This window comes from Euleptes europaea, chromosome 17, assembly GCF_029931775.1.
Source record: "Euleptes europaea isolate rEulEur1 chromosome 17, rEulEur1.hap1, whole genome shotgun sequence".
NCBI lineage: Eukaryota > Metazoa > Chordata > Lepidosauria > Squamata > Sphaerodactylidae > Euleptes > Euleptes europaea.
Window position 1 is genome coordinate 26,150,198 of NC_079328.1, and position 25,773 is coordinate 26,175,970.

The following is a 25,773-nucleotide window of genomic DNA, read 5'->3' on the forward strand; positions in this document are numbered from 1 at the left end:
TGTGGCGCGGCTGTAGCCGTCTGGTTTTCCGTCCCTGTCGCCGCGGGCGGGAGCCTGCGCGGCGCGGCAAGAGAGCGGGGAACAGAAGTTGCGCGAGCCCTTTTGTTACCTTTAACATGGGCCGCATCGGTTCCCTTCCTCTTAATGGAACCGTCTCCCCGCTTCTTCTTGCTCTTCCCCTTAGAACCACCGGAGTGGCTGCCAGGGGTTTTTAGTTGGGCTTGCGGGGCTGGAACAAGCAAGCCGGGGTCCAAATCTTCCTGCGCGATAAAGGCATCAGGAGGGGCGTCCGCCATTTTGATTTGGTGGGAAAGCCACAACCTGACTAAAAAAGGGTCTATACTGTGCAGCAGGAGGACAGAAAGAGAAATAGTATAGATTAGAAAATAGACCTGAGAAAAGAGAGAGCAAGAAAAGTTAGAAAACTAGCCTTCTAAGAAGAGTTAGCAGAGAGCTGCTGATAAAGCCTGCTCTCCCAAAGCGAGGCAGGAAAGAACTGGAAATGAGGGGGCGTTTCCCCAGAGACAGGAAGTTAAAGTTTTTAGTCCTGCCTCCCAGAAGCAAGAGGAACGGAAACACCCACTTTACAGATGACCTCCTCTTCCAGAGCGAGAACGTGCTCTTAAAAAAGGATTCCAGATTGGCAAACATTTTACCAAATTATTGCATTACCTCCCCTGGGGAGTAGGAGGAAGGCAGCATTTAGGTTTTCTGCCTGAAGCTTCAAAATGTTTTTGGCAGCCTCTGGGCACAACATCTTCCCCAAGATTTGAAGAGCTCCTACCTCAGCGCATATGATGCCAAAGCAGGCATAAAAATCAAGCTGGTAGGAAGAAACCACAACGTCCAGAGGCTTTGCCATGCCAATACCACATCAAAACGTCATCTTGTGAACCAGCCTGGCATTTTTCCTCCCGAATGTTTCCATCAAGGGTTCCTATTCACACCTGCCTCTCCTCCCACCTTCCTCAAAAACTCTTGCATATTTCAGCTAAAGCAGTTCTAAACATTTTTTTTTGCAGATAAGGGTGATGTTTTGAGGGGCCCACATTTTCTGCAGAAGAGCAGTGCGTCTCTATGAAAAAGGGAAAAAAAATGTAGAGTGACAAGTCCTCTGCTTTTCCTGGCAAGCCATTTGTCAAGAAGAGGAAGGATTGCATTGCAACAGGCTTTAAACTGTGTATTGCCTCCTACCATGTGCAGAGGGTGAGTGCTGCTGCCCCATTTTTCATATGCTCCTTAAAGACCACCTTTTTGTTGATGCGGGAAAGCTGTTTGAGGGGCTCCCTGTCGCAACTCAGCTTGTATTTCAACAGCCTCCCAAAAGGAGATGGTGGAATCTATTTGAGCCAATGCTCACACGTTACAGCTACCCACACCAAAGAGTCAAACAAGCTCCTGGACAAACCCACAAGCACAGGAACAGCAGCTCTTCAGCAGACACACACTTCACCTGGGCAACAAGGAGACAGCGTGCCGTCACCCAGAAATGAGGCAAAACAGTCTATTTTTGTAGCTTCATCGCTTCTCTTCCCACCCAAGATCACACAAAGAGACGAAGCCCCAAAAGCCACACTCTTCCGCAAAACAATCACATCCCCACCAGTGACAGAGCCTTTCCTTATGACAGCCGCAAAACCTAAGCACAAAGCAGCCATGCAAATTACCTTCCGTTCAAGGTATAACCACTATGGTCCCACAAGGCTAGATTCAAAGGCAGCTGCCTAAGATCCAATTTGGCAGTTTTCAAACTTTGCCATGAAAGTCCAAATTGAGGAAAAGACGGCTTCAGCCAGTTGGCTTTTGGGCTGTGTGGAAAACGGCAGACCCAAAAGGCAGAAATGTAGACCGTGGAAGGCTGAAATCTGGTCCCAGTACAGGGATGCCATTTTAAATAAAGGGGAAGGACTGTGCAGCTTCATGCTAACTAACCCTAAAAGGGGGGTTAACCTTTTAATAGTGGATAAGAAATAGGTGCAATCATGTGCACCCCATTATTCCCCCTCCAACATTAACCTTTTCTCAACGGAGTTAATGTGAAAGCAAGCTTTAAAAATATCCTGTCGTGTCCCCAAACAACATGCCTCCTGATGCCACTCTTAAAACAGTGGGACCAAGAACCGCAACCAGCTCCATACAAAGGTAGCACCAGGGTAGGGGGCAGGCAGGAAACACAAATAGGACCTTTACCATCTTTGGGACTGGCTAATCTACGGATCAGCTCCTGTACTAGAAGTACACACTGAACAGTGTGTATTTAAATATGGCAGAAGCAGTCATAGTTCTTCTAAAGTTAGCAGTGCAGGTTACAGATGCATTAATTTTTTTAAAAAAACTGAGTCCACACCAATGCTGACTGCAAGGAAGACATGGGTGAACCTGCGAGACTCCCCCTCTCACACATACACACTCATGCACATACACACAGTCCTCAGAGTTTGCCTTGAGTCTGTACCTGTGCTGGCTGCCGAAGCAAAAACAACCGGACCAAGGGCAACATCCATCACAGTTTCGGTTCCCACCCTTTGCCAGCCGAGCACTTCCTATCTCCTGTGCGGGGACACACGCGCCATTCGGCCCTTTAAAATGGGGACAGGGCCACATGTCATCCAGGGCTGGCTCCCCTTCCTTTACACGTAGCCATCAGTTCCAGCTTTGCGCTCAGGAAATCCCCTTGACAAGCCAGAGGACGATTTCCCCACCTCCCACTCTCCTGGAATGTGCAGAGAGGCTCTTTTTTGAGGTGCAGACAGGTGGAAGCTGGCCCTCGAGGCCTGGGTGTCTGTGAAAGCTGATTCCAACTCGGGGGGGGGGGGCAGAGGCTTAAGAAGAGGGGAAGAATTCAGCAACGCTCTCATCCGAGGCAGAAGTTCAAACTGGGACTGTACATCTGCTGAAGCTGGATGGTGAGAGATAAAAGGAAGCATTTCTTCACACAACGCAGTTAAATTGTGGAACTCCCTGCCCCAGGATGTGGCGACTGCTGCCAACTTGGAAGGCATTAAGAGGGGAGTGGACATGTTCATGGAGGAAAGGGCTATCCATAGCTATTAGTCAAAAGGAATACTAGTCATGATGCATGCGTATTCTCTCCAGTATCAGAGGAGCATGCCTATTATATTAGGTGCTGTGGAGCACAGGCAGGATGCTGCTGCTGCAGTCGTCTTGTTTGTGGGCTCCCTAGAGGCACCTGGTTGGCCACTGTGTGAACAGACTGCTGGACTTGATGGGCCTTGGTCTGATCCAATATGGCCTTTCTTATGTTCTTGTCACCAGTGAAGATGAGCATACAGGTTTCAAGAGCATGCACACACACTCTCCCTAAAGACCCAGACCTCATGTAAACAGATTGGGGGGGGGGTGAGAGCAGAGAAACATAGCAAAGGGGAAAGTGGGAAGCTGTTTTGACTGACATCCCCAGGTGACGAAGCCCGGCTGGAATGCTGGCCTGTCGCCCAGACACAGGGTCTTGGCGTGCCCAGGCAGTTTATTTAGATTTCGGAGCTAACTCACATACGCAGAACCCTCAGCAATGCTGACCTTTCCCTGGCCTCTGTGGATGGCAAAGCGACCATCTAATGATCGAGACTGGGGCAGGAGATCTGCTTTATGGCCCACTTATTTTATTGACTTCATTTACACCCCGCCTTTCTACCCAATGGGGTCCCAGAGCAGTTTATATTGTCCCCTCTACTCTGCATTACTGGATAAAGGAAGTTCTACTTGATACACTGACTGCTTGTTGGCTGGGGAAAACAGGGTTTCACTTTGAACCTTGGACAAATAAACAAACTTCCATAGAGTTGGAAGAGACCACCAGGGTCATCTAGTCCAACCCCCTGCACAATGCAGGAAATTCACAACTACCTCCCCCACACACATCCCAGTAACCCCTACTCTATGCCCAGAAGATGGCCAAGATGCTCTCCATCCCATCATCTGCTTAAGGTCATAGAATCAGCATTGCTGATAGATGGCCATCTAGCCTCTGCTTAAAAACCTCCATCTTCCATTTTCCCCATTAAGAGTTTAAGGGCCATGCCCTGTAAAGGTTGAATGTTTTAAGGAAACATTCAATTGCCAAGATGCGCTGAGATTTAGTGGTTAATGGGCTGCTTTAATTTAGCCCCTCACAGGTAGGGTGTCTTGAATATGCCAACAGTCAAGGAAGGTGGTAAATAAGTCTTCTAATTCACAAATAATGTTTTTGCTGACTTGTATATTTATACGCTTATTTTCTCTCCAATAGGGACTCGAATCAGCCTTCAACATCACTCCCTCTTCCATTATGCTATCACAACCACCACCCTGTATGAGAGAGATTGGCTCAAGATTGCCCAAGACAAAACAAAAGGTTCAAAGAGGATCTTCAATATGTAAACAGTATTTATTTCGATGATCCCAACGCATTTCACGTCCAAACGCTTCTTTAGGGAACCTACAATAATAAAAACATAAGTAAGCTGGCTGTTTTCTCTGTTTTGTTACTCTTACTTTTGGTTTTAATATAAACAGTTGTTTAAGCTTTTTGGAAATGTTTGATAAAAACGTTTAGAAGACTGGCTCATTGCCAGTGAAATGGGAAAGAGTTGTGAGTAAACATAATACGTGGAGGCTTAGGTGATTTATGAAGATGTATGGTCCTATTAATGTATTTTAACGTTTAAAGTTTTTAAGTTGAACTATTTTAAGTATGTCTTTATTATTGTAGATCCACTGAGGAAGCATTTTGATGCGAAACGTGTCAGGATCATAGAATAAATACTTTTACATATTAAAGATTCTCTGTGCAGCTTCTGTTTGGTCTTGTTTTCACCTTTTCTGGTCCAGTCCATCTGTATAGTTCTTCAAGATTGCCGAGTGGGGATTCGAACCCGGGTCTTCCACACTAACCATTACACCATGCCAACTTTACACCGTCTACCCCTTGAATGGTTCTGAGAATTTATCTCCTTTTTACCTAGGGTGTTGGAAACTGCCATTGCCAAGATGCCACGCGGCATGGATAAATCTGTGCTCCAGAAAGACTCGGTGGATCTGTTTTATTCCTGTTTAGAGATGTGCTGATCCTACAATTTGAAACCAGCCCTGTAAAGCAGGGGGAGGGGGGTAAAGCCTTGGGATGATCTTCCTGACTTGGAAACCGAAACAGACCAGATCTGGATAATTAACACTGGATCAAAGATCGTTGCTGAACACGCGGCTGTCATCTGCTTGTCAGGAGCAAGTCTCATTAAAGGCAACTGAAGAGTAATTAAACAGTATTACCATCTCTGGCAACTGGACCGCTGCTACCTCTGCAGGTATTTAATTCACCCTTGTCCCTGATTCACCCTTACCCCCCCCCATTGCGGTAACATAAACCCTATGCCCTTTCAGCCCCATCCCCCACTCCACCTGACACCTTTTCCCTCATGGTGATACTAAATTTGACTGCGGGGGGCCTTTCGGGGTCAGGGGATCTATGACCACAGACCCTCGCTTGGTACTGTCTTTCCAATCCTGATCTTGCTCCAGTCCAAAGTCAACCCATCAGTGAAAAAGATAATCCAAGAAATCATAGACTTGTCTCCTTTTATAAGGAGGAAAACACTAAGCATGCTAAAGACCAAGTAATTTGCAAGCACAGAGGGATTTCAGCAACGAACATGGTTTTATAATAGGCTAATCATGCCGTTTTGCTCTCTGGAAAAGTAACTGGATAAGCCAACAAGGTGTGTGTGTGGTGGGGGGAGGACATCCCAGCAGACCCACTCTCCCCAGCAAGAAAAGCCCTCTAAGAGGATTAGTTTGTATTTTGTTGTATGATTTTTATACACCCAATATGGGGTGGGGGGGAGAGAAAGAGAAGCAACAGTGCATTTGCCAACATATTACATTATAAGACATGCTGTGGAGAAGGGGGGGTCAAATTTAATCAATTAATTGAGATTTAAAACAAATTAAGGTTCAATTTCCTGGATCCTTGACTCCCCGGAGGTTGTACTGAATTGTGAACTGCTGAGATGTGCAGATATGATCCAGACCTTGTCCATTAAGAAAATATTGCATTCATCACACACACAAAAACAAAACAAAAACCTTGGACGCTGTTTATTCTCACAGTCATCTCTGCCTCAGTTCCAAAGGCAGCTGCCTCTTTTGCCAAATAAAGCAGCCTCCGATGTAGGGATTTCCTCACAATGCTATACCGAACACACTGATAGCCAGTGTGGTGTAGTGGATAGTGAGCTGGAAGGGGAGCTAGGAGATCCAGGTTCGAGTTCCCACTTTGGGGACTCGCTGGATGACCTTGGACCAGTCACACGCTCTCAGCCTGACCTCACGGGGCAGTTGCAACTACAAAATGGAGGTGAAGAGAACAACGTAAGCCGCTTTGGGTACCCACTGGGAGAAAGACAGGGTATAAACAAAGTGAATACATAAATATTCTCCCCCTCTTCCTTCTTAAAGTATCGCTGGATCTCCATTGTCCATTTGGTTTTCTCTTGATCAAATGGATTCACACATTAAAGAGTAGAGCAGATGGGTCTGGGATGCCCACCCACTGAAACTGTCAGACGTGAGTTGCTGGTTCTTCTCGATTCTTCCACATGTGCAGTGTCCAATTTGGATTAAGATCATGATGAAGAAGAGGTGGCTTCAGCCCCCCCCCCCCATGCTATTTCCCCCACCTGAAATGGCCATGGGATGCACTGTTTGGCTCTTGTGGAAACCCAGGGAACACAAGAATTTCCACAATGGGCCAAACAGCGCTTTACTGGCAGGTCTGGAAAAGGGTGGGTGGGTGGGAGGATGAAGCCCCTTCTCCATGTGCTCCATAGTCCCAATTTGAATTGAGCACCACGTTCATGAGGTGACTGAGGAGAACCCGCAACTCAGGTCTGTCCCCCAAGACACAAGAGAAGATCCCAACCACAACACATCTACACGACTGATGCTGGCCTATAAAAAAGCACTGCAGGACTTGGACACCTCACCTTTGAAAGGGAAAGCTTTACTTCTGGAAAGGATCAGGTAGAGGTCTTCACACAGATATAACACTTGTAGGAGTTCCGGGTCTGTTTGGAAGCACCTTCACCATGTCCTGTCCAAAATGTCCCCCACCCCCTGTAAGCTCTGCAAAAACCTTTTGCAATGCCATGCCTTGCCAGTCCAGCTTAAGAGTGGGGAGGGGGTGGCTTTTGGTTTTTGTGGGTTTAGCACCTTTTGGGGAATTTACATGCCACCCTAGTTTGAAGGATTTCTTACAACAGCCTGCCCACAGCAATGCCAGTGCAGCTAGTTTTGGACTATCATCTAGGACAGGGGTGTGTCAAACTCAATTGTTACGAAGGCCGGATATGACACAAGTATCACTTGGTCGGGCCGTGCCATGCCTTGCCAGTCCAGCTCAAGAGTGGGGAGGGGGTGGCTGCCTTGGCTGGCTCGTGGGCCCGATAAGAGCTCTCAAGGGGCTGGATATGGGCCTCGGGCCTTATGTCTGACACCCCTGATCTAGGAGAGGCTGCTTTGGATCCCTGCTCTGTGAAGGAGACCTTCTGGATGACCTTGGGCCAGTCACACACTCTCAGCCTAGCCTACCTCATAGGGTTGCTGTGAAAACTATGTAAGATGCTCTGGGTAAGAGACAGGACATAAATGAAGTCCTTTGGGGGCTGTCTTGTGAAATGCAAAGACAAACTACTGGCTAGTCCCTGTGACATCAGGACACTTTAAACCAACCACAGTTTTTGTTTTAAAGATAGTTTGCTTTTTTTTAAAAGTTAGGAATTAATGTATAATATGGATTTGTGGTATTTAAAAAGAGTTTCTTCCAGTTAGGAAGGCTTGCCTGAAGTCCTAGGGAAGAAAGGCGTGGCTGCTAGTTGAACTAGTGTTTGACTCACCTTGAAAATACCCCCCCACACACACACACTCCTGTTGTGTAGAAAGCAAAGATGGGAAACAACTGGACTCCTGTAGCGGGTGAAGGACTTCCTGTGGCTGCTCCTTTCAGTAAGATGCCTGCCTTCACCCAAGGTGAAGGTTATGGGTTTCTTGGGTATTTCTAAACAAGTTCGCAACTGGAAATATTCTTTGAATAGCACAGTTGTCCCAGGTGTGGTAAACAAGTTCATAACAACCAGCAGCCAGCTTCTTCTCCTACAGACTGCCCACATCCTTTCCCACAGGAACTTATTATAACCAAGCACATGGCTGCTGTTTCCTGCCGAACATGCATGCAGAAAACAGAGCCCTGAGAAGCGGCCCTGCCACTCGAAGGGATCCAGCTACCATTTCCCAGCTCTTTCCTCAAGGAATGCCTCCTACCCAATGTCAAACAGCTGCTAAACAAAGAAGTACGTGGCTGCAGCGCTGGCTGGCCCGCCTTATGAAGCAGGAGCCATCCTGGAGGAGTATCAAATGTCTAATGCCCTTTGCTAAATCTGTCTTGCGGGGCCGCTCGGAGTCAGCTCGAGGTTGAAAGTGGGCCTAAGGAGAGTCTCTTCCATGCCATTGGCCCAAACATCCAGAACCCAAGTCTCTCCAGTAATCCAAACTCTAGCCTCAGATGTGCAGACATTGCCCAACAGTACATTTTCCCTGGGGGTTCCACAAGAGAACCTGGTTTAAGAGCTAGGGCAACTAGAAGTGCCCTGGGGTGGGGGGGGACCTCCAAGCCAGCTACGTACATATAACATACTTGTACTATATGACCCAGTATAACAGCTAGGCCTCCCATTTACTCTCCCAAGGTGAGGAATTTCTCACCACCAAGGAATTGGGGAGTGGGAGTAAAACTGGACTCCACATAGTGACCCTGTAGGAATTTCTGCACAGTCTCTAAGTAAATACCACAGAGACTTGAGAGGCAGCCTAGAACATCACCCAGAAGTGACATCACATCTTCTTTAAATTCCTCCATTCCCATACCTCCCCAGCATTTGCAAAGCCAGTGTTGGGAACCCTAATACCAGCCCCAACACCATGCTCAAGCAAGTAGGGAGGATGTGCCAAATAGCTTCAAGTCATTCTGCACTTACCAAAGCGTTCTTAAAGGCCTAACTACACTTTATATTTTCCCCGGGTCTACATAATTAAATGTGCGTTGTGAATTCTACATTGGGAATTTAATCCCAGGTGTGCACAGGCCCAACTTGGATCCAGACCATGGCACCTGAGGAGAGGGAGCTCCCTCCAGTGCTGTTTTCCTGACCTAAAATGTCCCAAGGGGCATTACTTGCCACACTGGGGGAAGCTCAAGGGATGCTGATCTTCCAGTGGGGCAAACCTGCAGCCCTGATTTAAACTGGGTGTGGACACACCTGGCATTAACTTCCCAGCACAGAACTCATAACAAACATTTGCTTGTGCGGACCTGGGAAAGAACGCAAGATGCATTCAGTTAGCCACACTTAGCCCAAGTTAGCCCAAGTTAGCCACACTTAAAGTAGCTTGTAGAACACAAGATGCTAAGAGGAAGAAATCCAGTGGAGGCCCATGAGCCATTTCCAACATAAACCAGAACCGTCGCTCCATTCTCGCTTCTGATGCAAAGTGCACAGGGGCTTTCACAACTGAGATGTGTAGCCTTCAATCTTTCCAGATGCAGGACCTACCTTGAACTGCAGGCCGCAGCGTGCACAAGCCCCTCTTTCTGCTGCCTTTCTTCTTTTGCCACCCCAATCTCCCTCTCTCAGGACGTACCTATGATGGACACCTACAGGCTGCTCTTTTGCCCTATGAAATCTTGGAAATTCTAGCTCTCTGAACTATTGTGGGTGGAGACACAGCTCTCCAACAGCATACTCAGCATTCACGCCAAACTACAATGTTATTCTTGACAAACAGTGATGGGGGTTTCCTGGGGGGAAATTTGGAACGAGAATTTTCCTGATGCAAATCTGAATAAATACTTTAACTATTTAAACAACGCTAGCCAAAGAAGGCAAACACACCATGTACAAGCACTAGGGTTTGTCCCCGCTTCGTATCAGGCATTTAGCCCATCTAATGTGATTTATCTGCAGCACAACAGCCCTGGCAGACTATATTTACATATGTGGGACAGAAAATTTTTCCACAGGAAAATACAGCATTCCGTTTTGGAGCATTTCCCACCCTATATCACAGCTTAACAAAGCAGCCCACCTTGATTTTTTATTAAAAAAATAGAATCCGAGGCTTTAAACAGTGAATTCAAAGTGCCTTAACTACAGAAAACGTCGCCCGGGGCTCTGTAACCCTGAAATGGGGAGTGGGGGAGAAAAAAAGAGAACACCACAATACTTTTACTAACACATGAAGCTGCCTTATACTGAACCAGACCCTTGGTCCATCAAAGTCAGTATTGTCTACTCAGACTGGTGGCAGCTCTCCAGGGTCTCAGGCAGGGGTCTTTCACATCACCTACCTGCCTAGTCCCTTTAACTGGAGATGTCGGGGATTGAACCTGGGACCTTCTGCATGCCAAGCAGATGCTCTACCGCTGAGCCCAAGCCCCTCCCCAATATTAAATGTGTAGTGTAGACACAATGTCAATTGTTATTTTTCCTTCCCATTTTCCTGCTTCTCAAAAAAACAAATCCACTGGTCTGCTTTTCCCGGCTCATGTTACCCCCATTTAGTCCCAATCCACCCATGGAGGCAGTGACTTAGGGTGCCAGCGCTTAATAGGCAAAGCCAATGGCAGCTTTGAGTTTACCGCGGAAGCTCAGGCTGCATACACGGCTCTGACTTATCTCCATGCAAAGAACCTTCTTAGAAAGCCACTCCAATGATCCACCAGGACAAAACAAACAAGTGGGAAAACCCCTGCCTTTCAGTTAAATATTCTATCCCCCCCTCTTCGGACAAACAAAAAAGGGGCAGTGACTCAGAGTCAACAGATGCTGGCCCAGCTGTACTCATGCCACAAGACAGACTCATCCAGAGGGTCTCAAAACAAAACAGATGCCAAGAAATGGCCACACAGGAAAAACTGGAATGAAAACGCACAGAGGTCAGCGACACAGCGTCCAGCCTCATGACCTGAGGATGACGAGGGGGAAACCCAAGAAACTTTTGGCACCCATTGCTGAGGAAGAGATAAGCAGAGGATTGATGTAGAAACAGAACACCCTCTTGGAAAGTTGCTGATCGTATGGAAATTCTCTGAAGGCCCAGTTCAGCCTTACTTGAGGCTGTAAATGGTAGCCGTTTCGGAAGCCTTGCTGCTGCTTCCCTGGTCACTTGTCACAGCAAATAAGAACCTTCTCCAAGCAGGGGTGCTGTCCAAAACGTGGGGCTTCTCCCTTCCAGACCACTGTGGTTTAAGGTCACAAAAAGGGCAACACAGTCGTGTGGAAAACTGGAGCCGGAAAGAGGTTTTTGTGGGTTTAGCACCTTTTTTTGGGGAATTTACATGCCACCCTAGTTTGAGGGATTTCTTACAACAGCCTGCCCACAGAAATGCCAGTGCAGCTAGTTTTGGACTATCATCTAGGACAGGGATATGACACAAATGTCACTTGGTTGGGCCGGGCCATGCCTTGCCAGTCCAGCTCGAGAGTGGGGAGGGGGTGGCTGCCTTGGCTGGCTCGTGGGCCCGATAAGAGCTCTCAAGGGGTCAGATATGGGCCTCAGGCCTTATGTCTGACACCCCTGATCTAGGAGAGGCTGCTTTGGATCCCTGCTCTGTGAAGGAGACCTTCTGGATGACCTTGGGCCAGTCACACACTCTCAGCCTAGCCTATCTCATAGGGTTGCTGTGAGAACTATGTAAGATGCTCTGGGTAAGAGGCAGGACATAAATGAAGTCTTTTGGGGGCTGCTTGGTGAAATGCACTCACCAAAAGGGAAAGAACTTGGTAGCCCCTTTTTCCAAGCAGGCTGCCACAGAAGGTAATAGTAGTGCTCAAGAGCACTAAGCCCTAGTTGGTCCAATCTGCTAAATGCCAAACCAGGCCACCTTATATGGGCTGTAACTGCAAGCTCTAATAACACTGTACTGCAAAAAAATAAATAATAATAATAAAAACCCTACGATTTCTTGGAGGCTCTCCTCCTTGAAAGAACTAACAGTCCAGTCACAGAAATCCTGTGCCTTATATGTCACAGCCACAAAGCCAAACATCGGCGAGAGAGAGGCGAAGGGATAGATGTTGCAAATTCTGAACTTCACATCGCTCCTGCATTCCACCCCTTCAAAAACAAAGAATTTCCCTTTCCAACAACAGGATATCCAGAATGTTGCCACACATTTATAGCTAAGCAGAAAAGCCTCTGGCTGTCCAGAGAAGCACCAGGTGATGAGAAGCATTTATTTGCAAATTAATCTAATTGTCTTGACACTGCAGGACAATTAAACATTCATAACTTATCAGACCATCTTTTGTGAAAGGGGGGGGGGTTAATGCAAAAAAATCTTCAGTTCCTGGATTTAGGCAATTATCTCCACCCCCAACATTATTTTTCTGTGCTAGCCAGAAAATTGGGATTGGTGAGCCACAAATCTGTACTGAAATAATTTTGTGGTCATATTGGCCACCCTTTACAAATGGGAAAAAAGGACAAGCAATAGAGGCAGCAATTAGCATTCAAGACGCTGAAAGCATGGACTTCTTGAGTTTCACTCTTGAGTTCATAAGTACAAAACAAAAGTTTTTAAAAGGGTTTAACAGCGACAAGAGGATTGCTCTTGAAACAAAACCCCCACGGGGGATGAGCAGGAGCTACATGTTAATTGGGTACAAACCACCTGGCCTCGCTGGAGGCACGGCGTGACTCCTCCCCTTAGAACTAGTTAAGGCACAGAATAGCAAGAAATACAGAGGAACTCGACTGCACAGCATTTTTCCATCTCAGGCACCACTGGGTCAGCAGAAATTCTTGTGAGATCCAAAACTAAGATAAGCAAAACTAGTAATGATGTGTCACAGGGCTGGAGACACACCAATATACTCCAGATTGCTTTACTTCATTTATACTCCACCTTTCTCTCCAGTGGTGATGCCACGCGGCTTACGTCTTACTTCCGCCCTCCACTTTATCCTCACAACAACCCTGTGAGGTAGAGGTTAGGCTGAGGGTGCATGACTGGCCCAATGTGACCCAGCAAGCTTCCACGGCAGAGCGGGGATTCAAACCTGGAGTCTCTCAAATTCTAGCTCAGCACTCTTAACCACTACCGAGACTTTGATTGACATTTCCATCAGGCAAAGCAAGTACCGCCCATTTTAATAAAGAAGAAAAGAGAGGCCCAAGTGGTGTCCTTTGCTCCCTTCCAGAACTTTATTGGTTACAGACATCGCCTTGCTGGGAATTGCTGTTTGTTTATACTCCATGCAACAACGTGGAAGAAAAACTTGGTTTGTAATCATATCCACACTTAGGTGGGAGCAAGCCCCATTGAATTCCATGACACTTCCAAGTAAACATGTACAGGGTAGGGCTGTGAATCCCTCTGTTTCCCCTCCACCCACTTAAAATAATTTCCTTTGCTTCTTCTGGAAATATCTACCTAGACACTGGCTGGGGAGACCTCTCAGCCTTTACCACAAACAGAAGAGTTTCCAGACATCCAAAAAACTCTCTAAACAGGACATGAAATCTAAAATGCACAGCACCTTTCATAAGAGATATACAGAGTCCCTTCAAAAGAAAAGGTGGTACTCTTTCTAGAATTCACGAGCAATGCCAGACTGGCACTTTCCAAGATGCCGTGGGTAGAATCTCCTACAATATTTTTTGTTTGTTCCTTCCCATCAACTAAATATTCACATTTTGTGCCTGAGTTCAGATGCTGGATAAACAAAAAAGGTTCAGCTGAGAAGTGGCCAGTCTTTGTATCTATAAGTCATGAGCCTTGCAGCCACTAGCAGTTCCTGCAACTCTATCTGCTCCAACCCAGTATTGTTACCCACCGTTTCCTCCAAAGAACTAAAGAAAGCACAGATGATGCTCTTCTCCTCAGAACAACCCTGTGAGGTAGACTAAGCTAAGAGTACACAACAGAGCAACAGCACCCAGTCAGTCTGATAGCTGATTTGAACCTAGGTGTCCCTCTGTGAACGTAGCCTCTATTTGACCCACCAAAACCAAGACCTTGTATTTTACTTCTAGCCAGATGAATAAGGACACATACACATACCCTGACCCTAAAAAGAAGTGGGAAAGACGCTCAACACTTCTCAAAATGATAACAGAAACCACTGCTGGCATGCACCAATGTCCTTGACCAAGGTCCATATTCTACCATGCCTATGGGCATATCCAGAGTAAGACTCCCCCCCACACACACACACACTAAGTATACAAAACAAGGCCTCTCAAACACACAGGTTTCGAGGGCTTTGGCTTCCAGGCCAGAGGGAAGGATGCACAAGGAAATCTGAGCCCTGGGCCTTGTTTGAACCACCGAAAAATTAATGCAGTATTAATTTTAATGTAACATACTAAGTAAGAGTCTTGCAGCACCTAAAAGACAGACCAGATTTTATGCCAGCGCCAGTTTTCGTGAATTCAGACTTCCTTCCGTCAGGCCTAAAATACAAAAGCTTGTGCTGGAATAAATGGGCAATCTTTAAGGTGGTATAAAATTTCTGCTTTAAAAAAAAAAACCTGCTACTCCTGCAGAACTGCTGCAGCTCTCAGGTATTTGCCCTTAAAAAGACACTCTGTTTACCCCTAACCATGGTTACACAGATGTAGCTGCCCTGAACTAGTCAACCCACTGGTCTGTTCTGTTGCTGTTCTGACTGGCAACTGTTTTGGAGGGGTCTTTTAAACTATTAATGCCAGTAATTGAATCTGGGGCCCTCTAGACATAAAGACACCCACTCAGCCGCAGCCCCTCCCCAAGAACTAATGACTCATGACTCCAGAAAGAAAGGGTGCATCTGAAGATGCCTTATACTGTGTCGGACCATTGGTCTATCAAGGTCAGCCTGCCTGCTTTGACTGCCAGTAGCTCTCCCGGGTTCCAAACCTTTCATATCACCAGAGATTGAACCTGGGACCTTCTGCGTACAAAGAAGATGCTTTATCGTCAAGCAACAGTCCTAAGAGCTGTCAAATACTGGCCTTTATAGACATGTGGATACATAAGGCTGCCTTACATCAATTCAGGCTGTGGGTGTATACATGGATCAGTGGCAGAACATCTGCTTGGCACCCACAAGGTCCCACGTTCAACCTCTGGAATCTCTGATTGAAAGAGTAACATAGTAGGTAATCTGAAAGACTTCTTCCTGAGTCTCTGGAGAGCTGCCTCCAGTTGGAGTAGACAAGACTGACCTAGAAAAACCACTGGTCTGACTCAGTTGAAGACAGCTTTGTGTGTTCAGGTGGCTATCAAAGTTGACATTTGACTCCTTGAAGACACACAAAGCTGCCTTATACTGAGGTCAGACCCCTGATCTATCAAGTTCTGCTCTGACTGGCTATGGCTCTCCTTGGTCTCAAGTCGAGGTCTTTCGCATCACCTCCTACCTGATACTTTTAACTGGACATGCCAAAGACTGAACACAGAATCTTCATACAAGGCAAATGCTCTACCACTGAGCCACATAGCTACCAGCAGAGAGGCACTTGCATTACCAATAAGGTCTGTAATTTGTCAAACAAAATACATTTAGCTGATTTTCATCCCGCCCTTGTTCCAAGCAGTTCAGGTTGGTGCAGTGTTCCCCCTCCTACATGTTGCCCCACAGCAATGAAAAGCAAACACAGTGTGGCTGTTATAGTGTCATAACTAGAACCTGAGAGACCCAGGGTTTAAGGATGCTCGCCCGCCTGGTACCCCCAGGAGCTCTGGGGGTGGGACAAGGGGTGGATACAATGTTGGCACATGGCACAACGTCACGTTTGCCTGTTTCTCCTGCCGGCCACAGAGGTCGGGGAGGGATCAGCGGGAGAACACCTGCCTGAAGCAGACGCTTGGCATCCCTACCCAGGCTCAAAACTGCCCTCTGCCATGATGTTTTAGGCCAGTCATTCTCTCTTTTGCTAACCTACCTTGTGTGTGTGTAAAGTGCCGTCAAGTCGCAGCTGACTTATGGCAACCCCTTTTTGGGGTTTTCAAGGCAAGAGACTAACAGAGGTGGCTTGCCAGTGCCTTCCTCTGCACAGCAACCCTGGGTATTCCTTGGTGGTCTCCCATCCAAATACTAACCAGGGCTGAGGTCTCAGCTTCTGAGATCTGATGAGATCAGGCTAGCCTACTTTGCAGGGCTGTTAAAAGGAAACAATGGAGGTGGTGAGAATGATGGTATACTCTTCTGGGCTCTTTGAAGGCAGGATAAAACACATGCGAAATAAATTCAGAAGAAAGGGGCTGTGGCTCTATGGTAGAGCATCTGCTCGGTGTGCAGAAGGTCCCAGGTTCAATCCCTGGCATCTCCAGTTAAAGGGACTAGGCAAGGAGGTGATGTGAAACACCCCTGCCTGAGAGCTGCTGCCAGTCTGAGTAGACAATACTGACATTGATGGACCAAGGGTCTGATTCAGTGCAGAAGGTCCCAGGTTCAATCCCCGGCATCTCCAGTTAAAGGGACTAGGCAAGGAGGTGATGTGAAAAACCTCTGCCTGAGAGCTGCTGCCAGTCTGAGTAGACAATACTGACATTGATGGACCAAGGGTCTGATTCCACGTGGTCTGCCTGCCTATACATATTATTTGACAACTCCTCGTCTCTGTAGAGCTTTTTGCTTGGCTAGATTGAATGCTAACCCTTCTAGGGTAATGTAGGGCAGAATTCTGAATATACCATACTCCGACAGGATCTGCCCTTGCTCTTCTGGCTCTATTGACTCATTAGCCCAGGGGTGGGGAACGTCAGGCCCGGGGGCCATATAAGGCCCTCGAAATCATTTGGTCTAGCCCTTCATGGGTCCTGGTAGATCTCTAGCTCAGAAGGATGCTGCCCTGCCTCAATCTCTTGGGCCCAGCTGGGGACAGCAGAGCTCAAAAGGGAGTCGCTCTATGTGGCAGACACTCGGAGCCGTCTCCGGTCGTGCCTCTTGGCTAAATATTTGACCAAATATTGCAGGCTAATGTTTAAGTTGATAATTTTGTACGGCCCCCGAATAATGTTATAAATATCCAAATGGCCCTTGGCAGAAAAAAGGTTCCCCACCCCTGCATTAGCCCATGCCCTTTTGGAATGCCGCTTTTACGAGGAACTTCGATCGCGCTATATTTCCCCTTTTAATATACAAATCCAATGCCTCTGTGACTGACATAATGACTTTTTTGCTAAGCGATAGGGACCCCAAGGCTACATTGTCAGTGGCAAGATTTGTTTCAATCCTTATATCCCTCCAACACTAGATATATGCTGCTCAAGATCAATTGATCAAGGAGCTTCTAAGGCAGGGGTGGGGAACGTCAGGCCCGGGGGCTGTATAAGGCCCGCGAAATCATTTGGTCTGGCCCTTCATGGGTCCTGGAAGATCTCTAGCTCAGAAGGATCTAAGACTGATGATCCACCCCCTCCCGTGGACAGGAATAGCCTCTATTCAAGGCAGATGTGAGATTGTTTTGCCGAGAAAAGGAACCCTTCCCCCCCCTTGCAGAAGAATTGTTAGCTATGGAGCTGCTAGGACCACCCAAGAAACTGTGTTAACCCTTTCCCACCAGGGCCATGGAGAAACTACGTGGCAGACACTTGGAGCCGTCTCCGGTCGGGCCTCTTGGCTAAATTGGTTCTTGTAGGTTATCCGGGCTGTGTAACCGTGGTCTTGGTATTTTACACAGCCCAGATAACCTACAAGAACCAATGAACTCTTGGCTAAATGCTTGACCAAATAGAGCAGGCTAATTTTTAAGTTGATAGTTTTTATGGCCTGCGAATTATGTTAAGGTAAAGGTCCCCTGTGCCAGCACCGGGTCATTCCTGACCCATGGGGTGACGTCACATCCCGATGGTTTTCTAGGCAGACTTTGTTTGCGGGGTGGTTTGCCAGTGCCTTCCCCAGTCATCTTCCCTTTACCCCCAGCAAGCAAGCTGGGTACTCATTTGACCGACCTCGGAAGGATGGAAGGCTGAGTCAACCTCGGGCCGGCGACCTGAAACCGACTTCCGTCGGGATCGAACTCAGGTCATGAGCAGAGCTTGGACTGCAGTACTGCAGCTAACCACTCTGTGCCACGGGGCTCTTATCTCCCATTATAGGTCTTCACAAAGAGAAAGAGATGTACTCTATACAATAAGTGCATGCTGTGCTGTAAACACATGGGGGAATGTGCAATCTTCCGTCGGGATCGAACTCAGGTCGTGGGCAGAGCTTTTGACTGCAGGACTGCAGCTGACCACTCTGCGCCACGGGGCAGTTGATAATTAAGTTAATAATTTTTATGGCCCGCGAATTATGTTATAAATATCCCAACGGCCCTTGGCGGAAAAAAAGGTTCCCCACCCCTGTTCTTAGGGATAAAAGGAAAGGATTCAGCAGAAGGCAGCTTCAAAACGCACAAAAAAGGAGGATTGGGGGGGGTGTTTTATTTAATGCACACACACACACCCCGCCCCAAACTCACCGCTGTGTGAGCTAAACCACCGGGGTCCCAGGATTTGGGGGGTGTTTTATTTAATGCACAGCCCCCCCCCCGCCCCAAACTCACCGCTGTGCGAGCTGAACCACCGGGGTCCCAGGATTTGGGGGGTGTTTTATTTAATGCACAACCCCCCCCCCCGGCCCAAACTCACCGCTGTGCGAGCTGAACCACCGGGGTCCCAGGATTTGGGGGGTGTTTTATTTAATGCACAACCCCCCCCCCCGGCCCAAACTCACCGCTGTGCGAGCTGAACCACCGGGGTCCCAGGTGCAAAGGCAGCGCGTCGGCCAGCGAGGCCCTGGAGCCCAGGTAGAGCATCCCGTCTCTGTGGTGACCGCCTCCCGTCTCCTGGTAACCGTTGCCATGGGCGAAAGGGGCGGAGTCCGCGCCGCCGCCAGGGCCCCCTCGCTCCGAGTCCCCCGCCGCGGCGGTGGCGGCCGCCGACGCCGCCGTGTAGAGGCCGAAGGGGACGCTGCCGGGCGCCGCCGGCTCCCCCCCGCCCAGCCCCACGCCCACGCCGGCCACGGAGCTGACGGAGCGGCTGCGCAGCCCCATGGCCGCCCCGCCGCCGCCCCGGTACTGCCCGAAGTGGGAGGCCCCTCCGGGCGGCGGCACCGCGCTGTCGTCGCTCGACACGCCGCCGCCGCCCCGCGAGCGGCCCCCTGCCGCCGCCGCCGCCGCCGCGCTCTGCTTGCCGCCCATGCCGAGCCGGGGAGCCGGCGACTAGGAGCTAAGGCCGCCCCCGGAGCCGGGCATCCTCGCCCCGCCGTCGCAGCAGCCCCGCCTCCGCTTCCTTCTCCCCACGCCGCCGCCGCCGCCGCGCCCCAACGGGCGGCCCGCCGCGCCTCCCGGGCTCATCCACGGCGCGCCCTTCGGGGCCCGCCCTACGGCAGGGAGAAGCGGCGGCGGCTGTGCCGCGGCCCTCTCGCGCTGCTCCGCATCCAGGCCGCGGCCTCTGGCACCGCCCGCCGCCGAGGCTGCCTCTGGTCCGAGGGGAGGCCAGCTGGGGCGCCTCGCCGTCGGCGCGGCCCGGCCCTCCTTGACGGCGGCCGGGGAAGACAATGGAGGCGCGCGCGGCGCCTGCGCGCGCAGGCGCCCCGCCCCCTCCGCCGCCGCCGCCGCCGCCGCGGGGTTGCGTCAAGGGCTGCTCCAGAGGAGCGAGCCCGCCCTCGGGGGTCGCTGGCGCTGGGCGGCGGGGGCCTCGCGGAACCTTGCCCAAGGGCTGCGCAGCGTCAATGGAGTTTTTACACAATATTTTCCTGAAGGGTTGCCAGGTCCCTCTTTAGTAGAAAAGAGCAAGAGTCCGGTAGCACCTGAAAGACTAACACAAATATTTTCTGGCCGGGTATGAGCTTGCGCGAGCCACAGCTCACTTCTTCAGATCTGCAGTAGTAGAAAAGGGCAAGAGTCCAGCAGCACCTTAAAGACTCACAAAAATATTTTCTGGTAGGGTATGAGCTTGCGCGAGCCACAGCTCACTTCTTCAGATACAACTAGAATGTGCATCCATCTGTTTATCGGGTACCTTATTATGCTGATAATAATTCACGATGGGTAGCCGTTTTAGTCTGTCTGCAGTAGAAAAGAGTGAGCTGTGGCTCACGCAAGCTCACTCATACCCGGCCAGAAAATATTTTTGTTAGTCTTTAAGGTGCTACCGGACGCTTGCTCTTTTCTACTGCAGACAGGCTAACACGGCTACCCATCGTGAATTGTTATCAGCATAATAAGGTACCCAATAAACAGATGGATGCACATTCTAGCTGTATCTGAAGAAGTGAGCTGTGGCTCACGCAAGCTCATACCCGGCCAGAAAATATTTTTGTTAGTCTTTAAGGTGCTACCGGACTCTTGCTCTTTTCTACTGCAGACAGACTAAAACGGCTACCCATTGTGAATTATTATCAGCATAATAAGGTACCCGATAAACAGATGGATGCACATTCTAGCTGTATCTGAAAAAGTGAGCTGTGGCTCACGAAAGCTCATACCCTGCCAGAAAATATTTTTGTTAGTCTTTAACGTGCTGCTGGACTCTTGCCCTTTTCTACTACTGCAGATCTGAAGAAGTGAGTTGTGGCTCACGCAAGCTCATACCCTGCCAGAAAACAGTTTTGTTAGTCTTTAAGGTGCTACCGGACGCTTGCTCTTTTCTACTGCAGACAGACTAAAACGGCTACCCATTGTGAATTATTATCAGCATAATAAGGTACCCAATAAACAGATGGATTCACATTCTAGCTGTATCTGAAGAAGTGAGCTGTGGCTCACGCAAGCTCATACCCGGCCAGAAAATATTTTTGTGAGTCTTTAAGGTGCTGCTGGACTCTTGCCCTTTTCTACTACTGCAGATCTGAAGAAGTGAGCTGTGGCTCACGCAAGCTCATGCCCGGCCAGAAAATATTTTTTGTTAGTCTTTAAGGTGCTACCGACGCTTGCTCTTTTCTACTGCAGACAGACTAAAACGGCTACCCATTGTGAATTGTTATCAGCATAATAAGGTACCCGATAAACAGATGGATTCACATTCTAGCTGTATCTGAAGAAGTGAGCTGTGGCTCACGAAAGCTCATACCCTACCAGAAAATATTTTTGTTAGTCTTTAAGGTGCTACTTAAATGGCTACTTGCCACGGTGACTGAAATGGAACCTCCATATTCAGAGGCAACGCACCTCTGAATACCAGGCCCAGGAGGCAACATCAGGGAAAGGCCTTTACCTCTATGCCCTGTGTTTGTTGGCCCTCTAGGACAATCGGTCACTGTGTGAAAAACTATGCTGGACTAAATATCCCATTGGTCTGATCCAGCAGGGTTGTTCTTATATCACAGTGCAATTCTATGCAGTTGCTCCATTCTTAACTCTTTATCAGTTTGGCTTTAGAGTGGAGTAACTCTGCAAGAAAGTAATGCAGGTGTCCGGTGGAACCTTAACAAATAAATGATGTTAGTCTTTAAGGTGTCAGTGGACTCCCGTTTGGTTTCTCTGCACAGGATTGTATTGTTACTGGACAATCCTTAACAGAGTTACACGCTTCTAAGTCTAAGGACAATAGGACCTGATGCTGAAACTAAAGTGAGTTTAGAGGGCTAGTAACTCTGTTTAGGATCACACCGTAAGTCTGTTGCCGCAAAGATAAACTGGAGCCTTGCGACACATTGGTAACTTAACAAAATGTTTTCATACACTTGCGCCTGCTTCTTTAGATGCATCCAGTAGCTCCTAACTAGAAAGACATTCCATGTAGGAAGTAAGGGGTGGAAAAATCCCAACAGGGCCAAAGGTCCATGAAATGCTGGAGGAACAGGGTAAAATGTACAGTTCAAATAAAATACAATCACTGTACAGAGTGATGGCATTGAGGATTAAGTTGGTATGCATTTGGATTTTCAGTGTGGTGTAGCATTTAGAGTGTTGGACTATGATCTGGGAGACCCAAATTCTAATCCCCACTTTGCCGAGGAACCTTGCCAGTCACACACACTCAGCCTAGCCTACATCACAAGGCTGTTGTGAGGATAAAATGGAGATCAATGTAAGCCACTATGGGTCCCCATTGGGGAGAATGGTGGCATATATATGAAGTAAACAAATTTAAGGACACGATGACCTGATGTTGAAAGGTTGTTCCTGCTGGGTCAACAAGACTTGATTTGCACCAGGTTTTGCCACGGCTGAACTCCAGAACCTGCCCTCAGGGCTAAATCAATGCTCAGATATGCACATGAACACATGAAGCTGCCTTATACTGAATCAGACCCTTGGTCCATCAAAGTCAGTATCATCTACTCAGACTGGCAGCGGCTCTCCAGGGTCTCAGGCTGAGGTCTTTCACATCGCCTACTTGCCTAGTAGCAAAGTAACAACAACAAAACATTCTAGCTCATGCTTTAGCGAGCCCACTATGGCAGATGCACAAAGTGCTCGCCTGAGAGCCAAACTATGCCTGATGCTTTCCTCTGCTCCTCCTCAGCTCCTGCCGATCACACATGTGCCATGGGTTCTATGTTCAGAACTCAATTGCCAGCTGTGTGAGATTCGGATCAGGATTGCAGTGTGTAAGGGAGAAGGGTCTTAAGACGTCTCCTGGTGCTGTTTTCCTGACCTGAAACTGCCCCAGTGGCTGATTGATTTCAATGGCCTTAGAAGCTTCTAATTCTGCTTAGGATCATACTGCAAGGCCCGAGCACGGCCTGCAGGGCTGTGCACTGGCGAGCACATTCACAACAGGCTGTGCACAGCTTTCTCCATGTAGAGGACGAAAAGGTTCTCTGGAAGCTCTGCCTACAAGTGCTGGCAGGGAGGGAATCCACCTTTTGCCTGTTTTACAAATGCTCTTGTTTCACACTCCTTCACTCATACCCCAGGAGGACTCTCAAAATAGCCACTGACATACATAACAGCACAAAGGGAGGGAGCTGATGTAGTTATTTGGGAAGCTCATAGGACATGCTGGAGACCAAGAATGCTAAGCTCCCTGCCCTGAGTCACCTTGGGTGTATATCACAGCCATATCCTATGTTTACTCAGAAGCACAGCAAAGGACGGCAACCCCCAGCTTTGTACCTGTTTGCAAAAAGCGCTACAGTTGAACACAATCTCCATGTCATTTGCATGAATCGGTTTGCATGTCTTCTGAGCCAATCTACCCTCTTGGTTTTTTCTTTGCACACCACAAAATTAATTTGGGGTGTTGTGCCTATGAAATAATTCACGAGATACATGGCCAGAAATTAAACTTGAACAGAGAACGTGTTCTGTGTCAGGCAGGGGTTGAACTGGTTGCAATATCGGCTCGATGTAAGCTGAGACATGGGTCATGGGAACTTTAAACCTCTCCCATGTGAACACAGCTTGTGGCAGATCCTTTCTCTGCCTGTCAGGTCTCTGCATGAGTTGGTGTTCTAGGCTTGTTTTTGAATCAAGCATATACAGAGCAAAGACTTAAAAAAAAAGTGGGTCTACTGAGAGCTGGTAATTCTTTCCCACTCTAAAAGTAAAGCCTTTGGGGCTATAAGAAAGGTCTGCCTCAGTGGTCTGAATCTGTGGATACACATTTACAGCCTATTGCAATTTATATTCTGTCACTGTATCAGGCTGGATGTGTCCTATCTTCGTCTTATGGATGGGAACTGAACGGGGGTTACCTTCAAGGTTTAAAATCTGCCCTGGGGCTTCATTTCAGCAGAGTCTGGGCTTGGCTGAGAAAACGTCACGCTGCATGCTGTTGGGTCAGAGGCAGAGCTAGACCAGAACAGCTTCAGGTTGACTTGACTGTTCTCCAAGGGCCTCCTCAGCTAGGGAGAGGGTCTTTCCTAGCCAGTTCTGCCCCCTCAGACCTTTTAAAAAACAGGTGTCAGACACTGACACACTGACTGCTTACAAAACGCAAGCTCTGAGGTTAAATCGTCACTCTTTCATGAGAAGATGGGACAGTAAATAAGAGCATTCAAGCATGTGCAGATTGCAGCACCAAAGTGGGCCCTCATCCACATTAGCAGAAGAAATTAAACCTTGTCGTGGGAGGGGTGTGAGCCCTCTAGGCAGGCTTGGATCTAGAGTTGCCAACTCCAGCTTGGGAAATTCCTGGAGATTTGTGTGGGGGGGAAGTGCTTGGGTTGGGTGGAATTTGGGGAGGGGAGGCAGCTCAGTAGGGATGTGATGTCATAGATTGCCAACTTCCAGGTGGTGGCTGGAGATCTCCCGCTATTACAACGGATCTCCAGGCGACAGAGATCAGTTCACCTGGAGAAAGTGGCTGCTTTGGAAGGCGGACACTAAAGCATCATACCCCATTGAAGACCCTCCCCCCCCCAACCCCAGCCTCCCCTCCCAAAATTTCCAGGTATTGCCATCCTAGAGCTGGCAACCCTACGTAGTATCCACCCTTCAAGCTCCCAGTTTTTCCCAGAAGAACTGATCTCTGGAGTAATAGAAAAGAGCAAGAGTCCAGTAGCACCTTAAAGACTAACAACATTTCTGGCAGGGTATGAGCTTTCGTGAGTCACAGCTCACTTCTTCAGATCCCATCTGAAGCTCACACCCTGCCAGCAATGTAGTTAGTCTTTGCTACTGGACTCTTGCTCTTTTCTACTGCTACAGACAGACTAACGCAGCGACCCATCGTGATCTCTGGAGGTTGGAGATCAACTCCAGGCCCCTCCTGAATGGCAGCCTTACCTCACACCTCTGTTTAGAACCGTTTCAACACGATATTCACACAGAACCCTCAGGCCAAGGACACAAAGGGTGGGAGGGAAGCAGGGCCGGTGCTACCATTAAGGCGAACTAGGCGGCCGCCTAGGGCGCAGACCTCAGAGGGGCACAGAACTGGCCCCAGGGGCACAGTTTTCAACAGATTTGTTTCTTTGGGGGGGGGGGAATGCAACTGACAATTTATATTTGTTTTATTTTAAGATAAGTACCACAACAGTGCTACGGAACAGAATTAACTATGTGTTGTGTGTTAAGTGCCGTCAAGTCGCTTCCGACTCATGGTGACCCTATGAATGAAAGTCCTCCAAAATGTCCTATCTTTGACAGCCCTGCTCAGATCCTGCAAATTGAAGGCTGTGGCTTCCTTTATCGAGTCAATCCATCTCTTGTTGGGTCTTCCTCTTTTCCTGCTGCCCTCAACTTTTCCTAGCATGGCTGTCTTTTCCAGTGACTCTTGTCGTCTCACGACGTGACCAAAATACGACAGCCTCAGTTTAGTCATATTAGCTTCTAGGGTCAGTTCAGGCTTGATTTGACCTATAACCCACGGATTTGTTTTTTTGGCCGTCTGCGGAATCCGTAACGCTCTCCTCCAACACATTTCAAAGGAATCTATTTTCTTCCCATCAGCTTTCTTCACTGTCCAGCTTTCACACCCATACATAGTAATAGGGAATTCGATGGCATGAATTAATCTAGTCTTGGTGGCCAGTGACACCAAGAATTAACTACAACATCTTATAAAAAGTTTCGTGCTTTTATTTTTCTACAAGACATCTGTTTTTGAAAACTGGTTAGCAATGGGTGGGGGGCGGGGGGGGGCACAAGTAGTGAGCCTTGCCTAGGGCGCAAAACTGACTGGCGCCAGCCCTGGAGGGACGGGGTATGTGGCTTGTTAAAAAACAAAAACCTCCTTTCAACACTCTTGTTTCACGCCTAGCCTCCTCGGACTACACTTCCCGGCAGGCTCCGCGCGCCCAGCACGCGCTCGTTACGTTCGGCGGCGTCTTCTCCCCCCCCCCGCCCTCTCCCGCGGGT

At 48.5% G+C, this 25,773-nt stretch overlaps 1 protein-coding gene across 1 annotated transcript in view; it reads right to left on the reverse strand.

Annotated features, from left to right (window-relative positions):
• Positions 1 to 19,221, reverse strand: part of ZNRF1 (zinc and ring finger 1) — a 36,897-nt gene extending 17,676 nt beyond the window's left edge. Inside the window, exon 1 of the mRNA XM_056862737.1 lies at positions 18,756 to 19,221. Coding sequence (XP_056718715.1) covers positions 18,756 to 19,221 — 466 coding nt within the window. The remainder of the gene's footprint in view (positions 1 to 18,755) is intronic.
• Between the last annotated feature and the right edge of the window lie 6,552 nt (positions 19,222 to 25,773).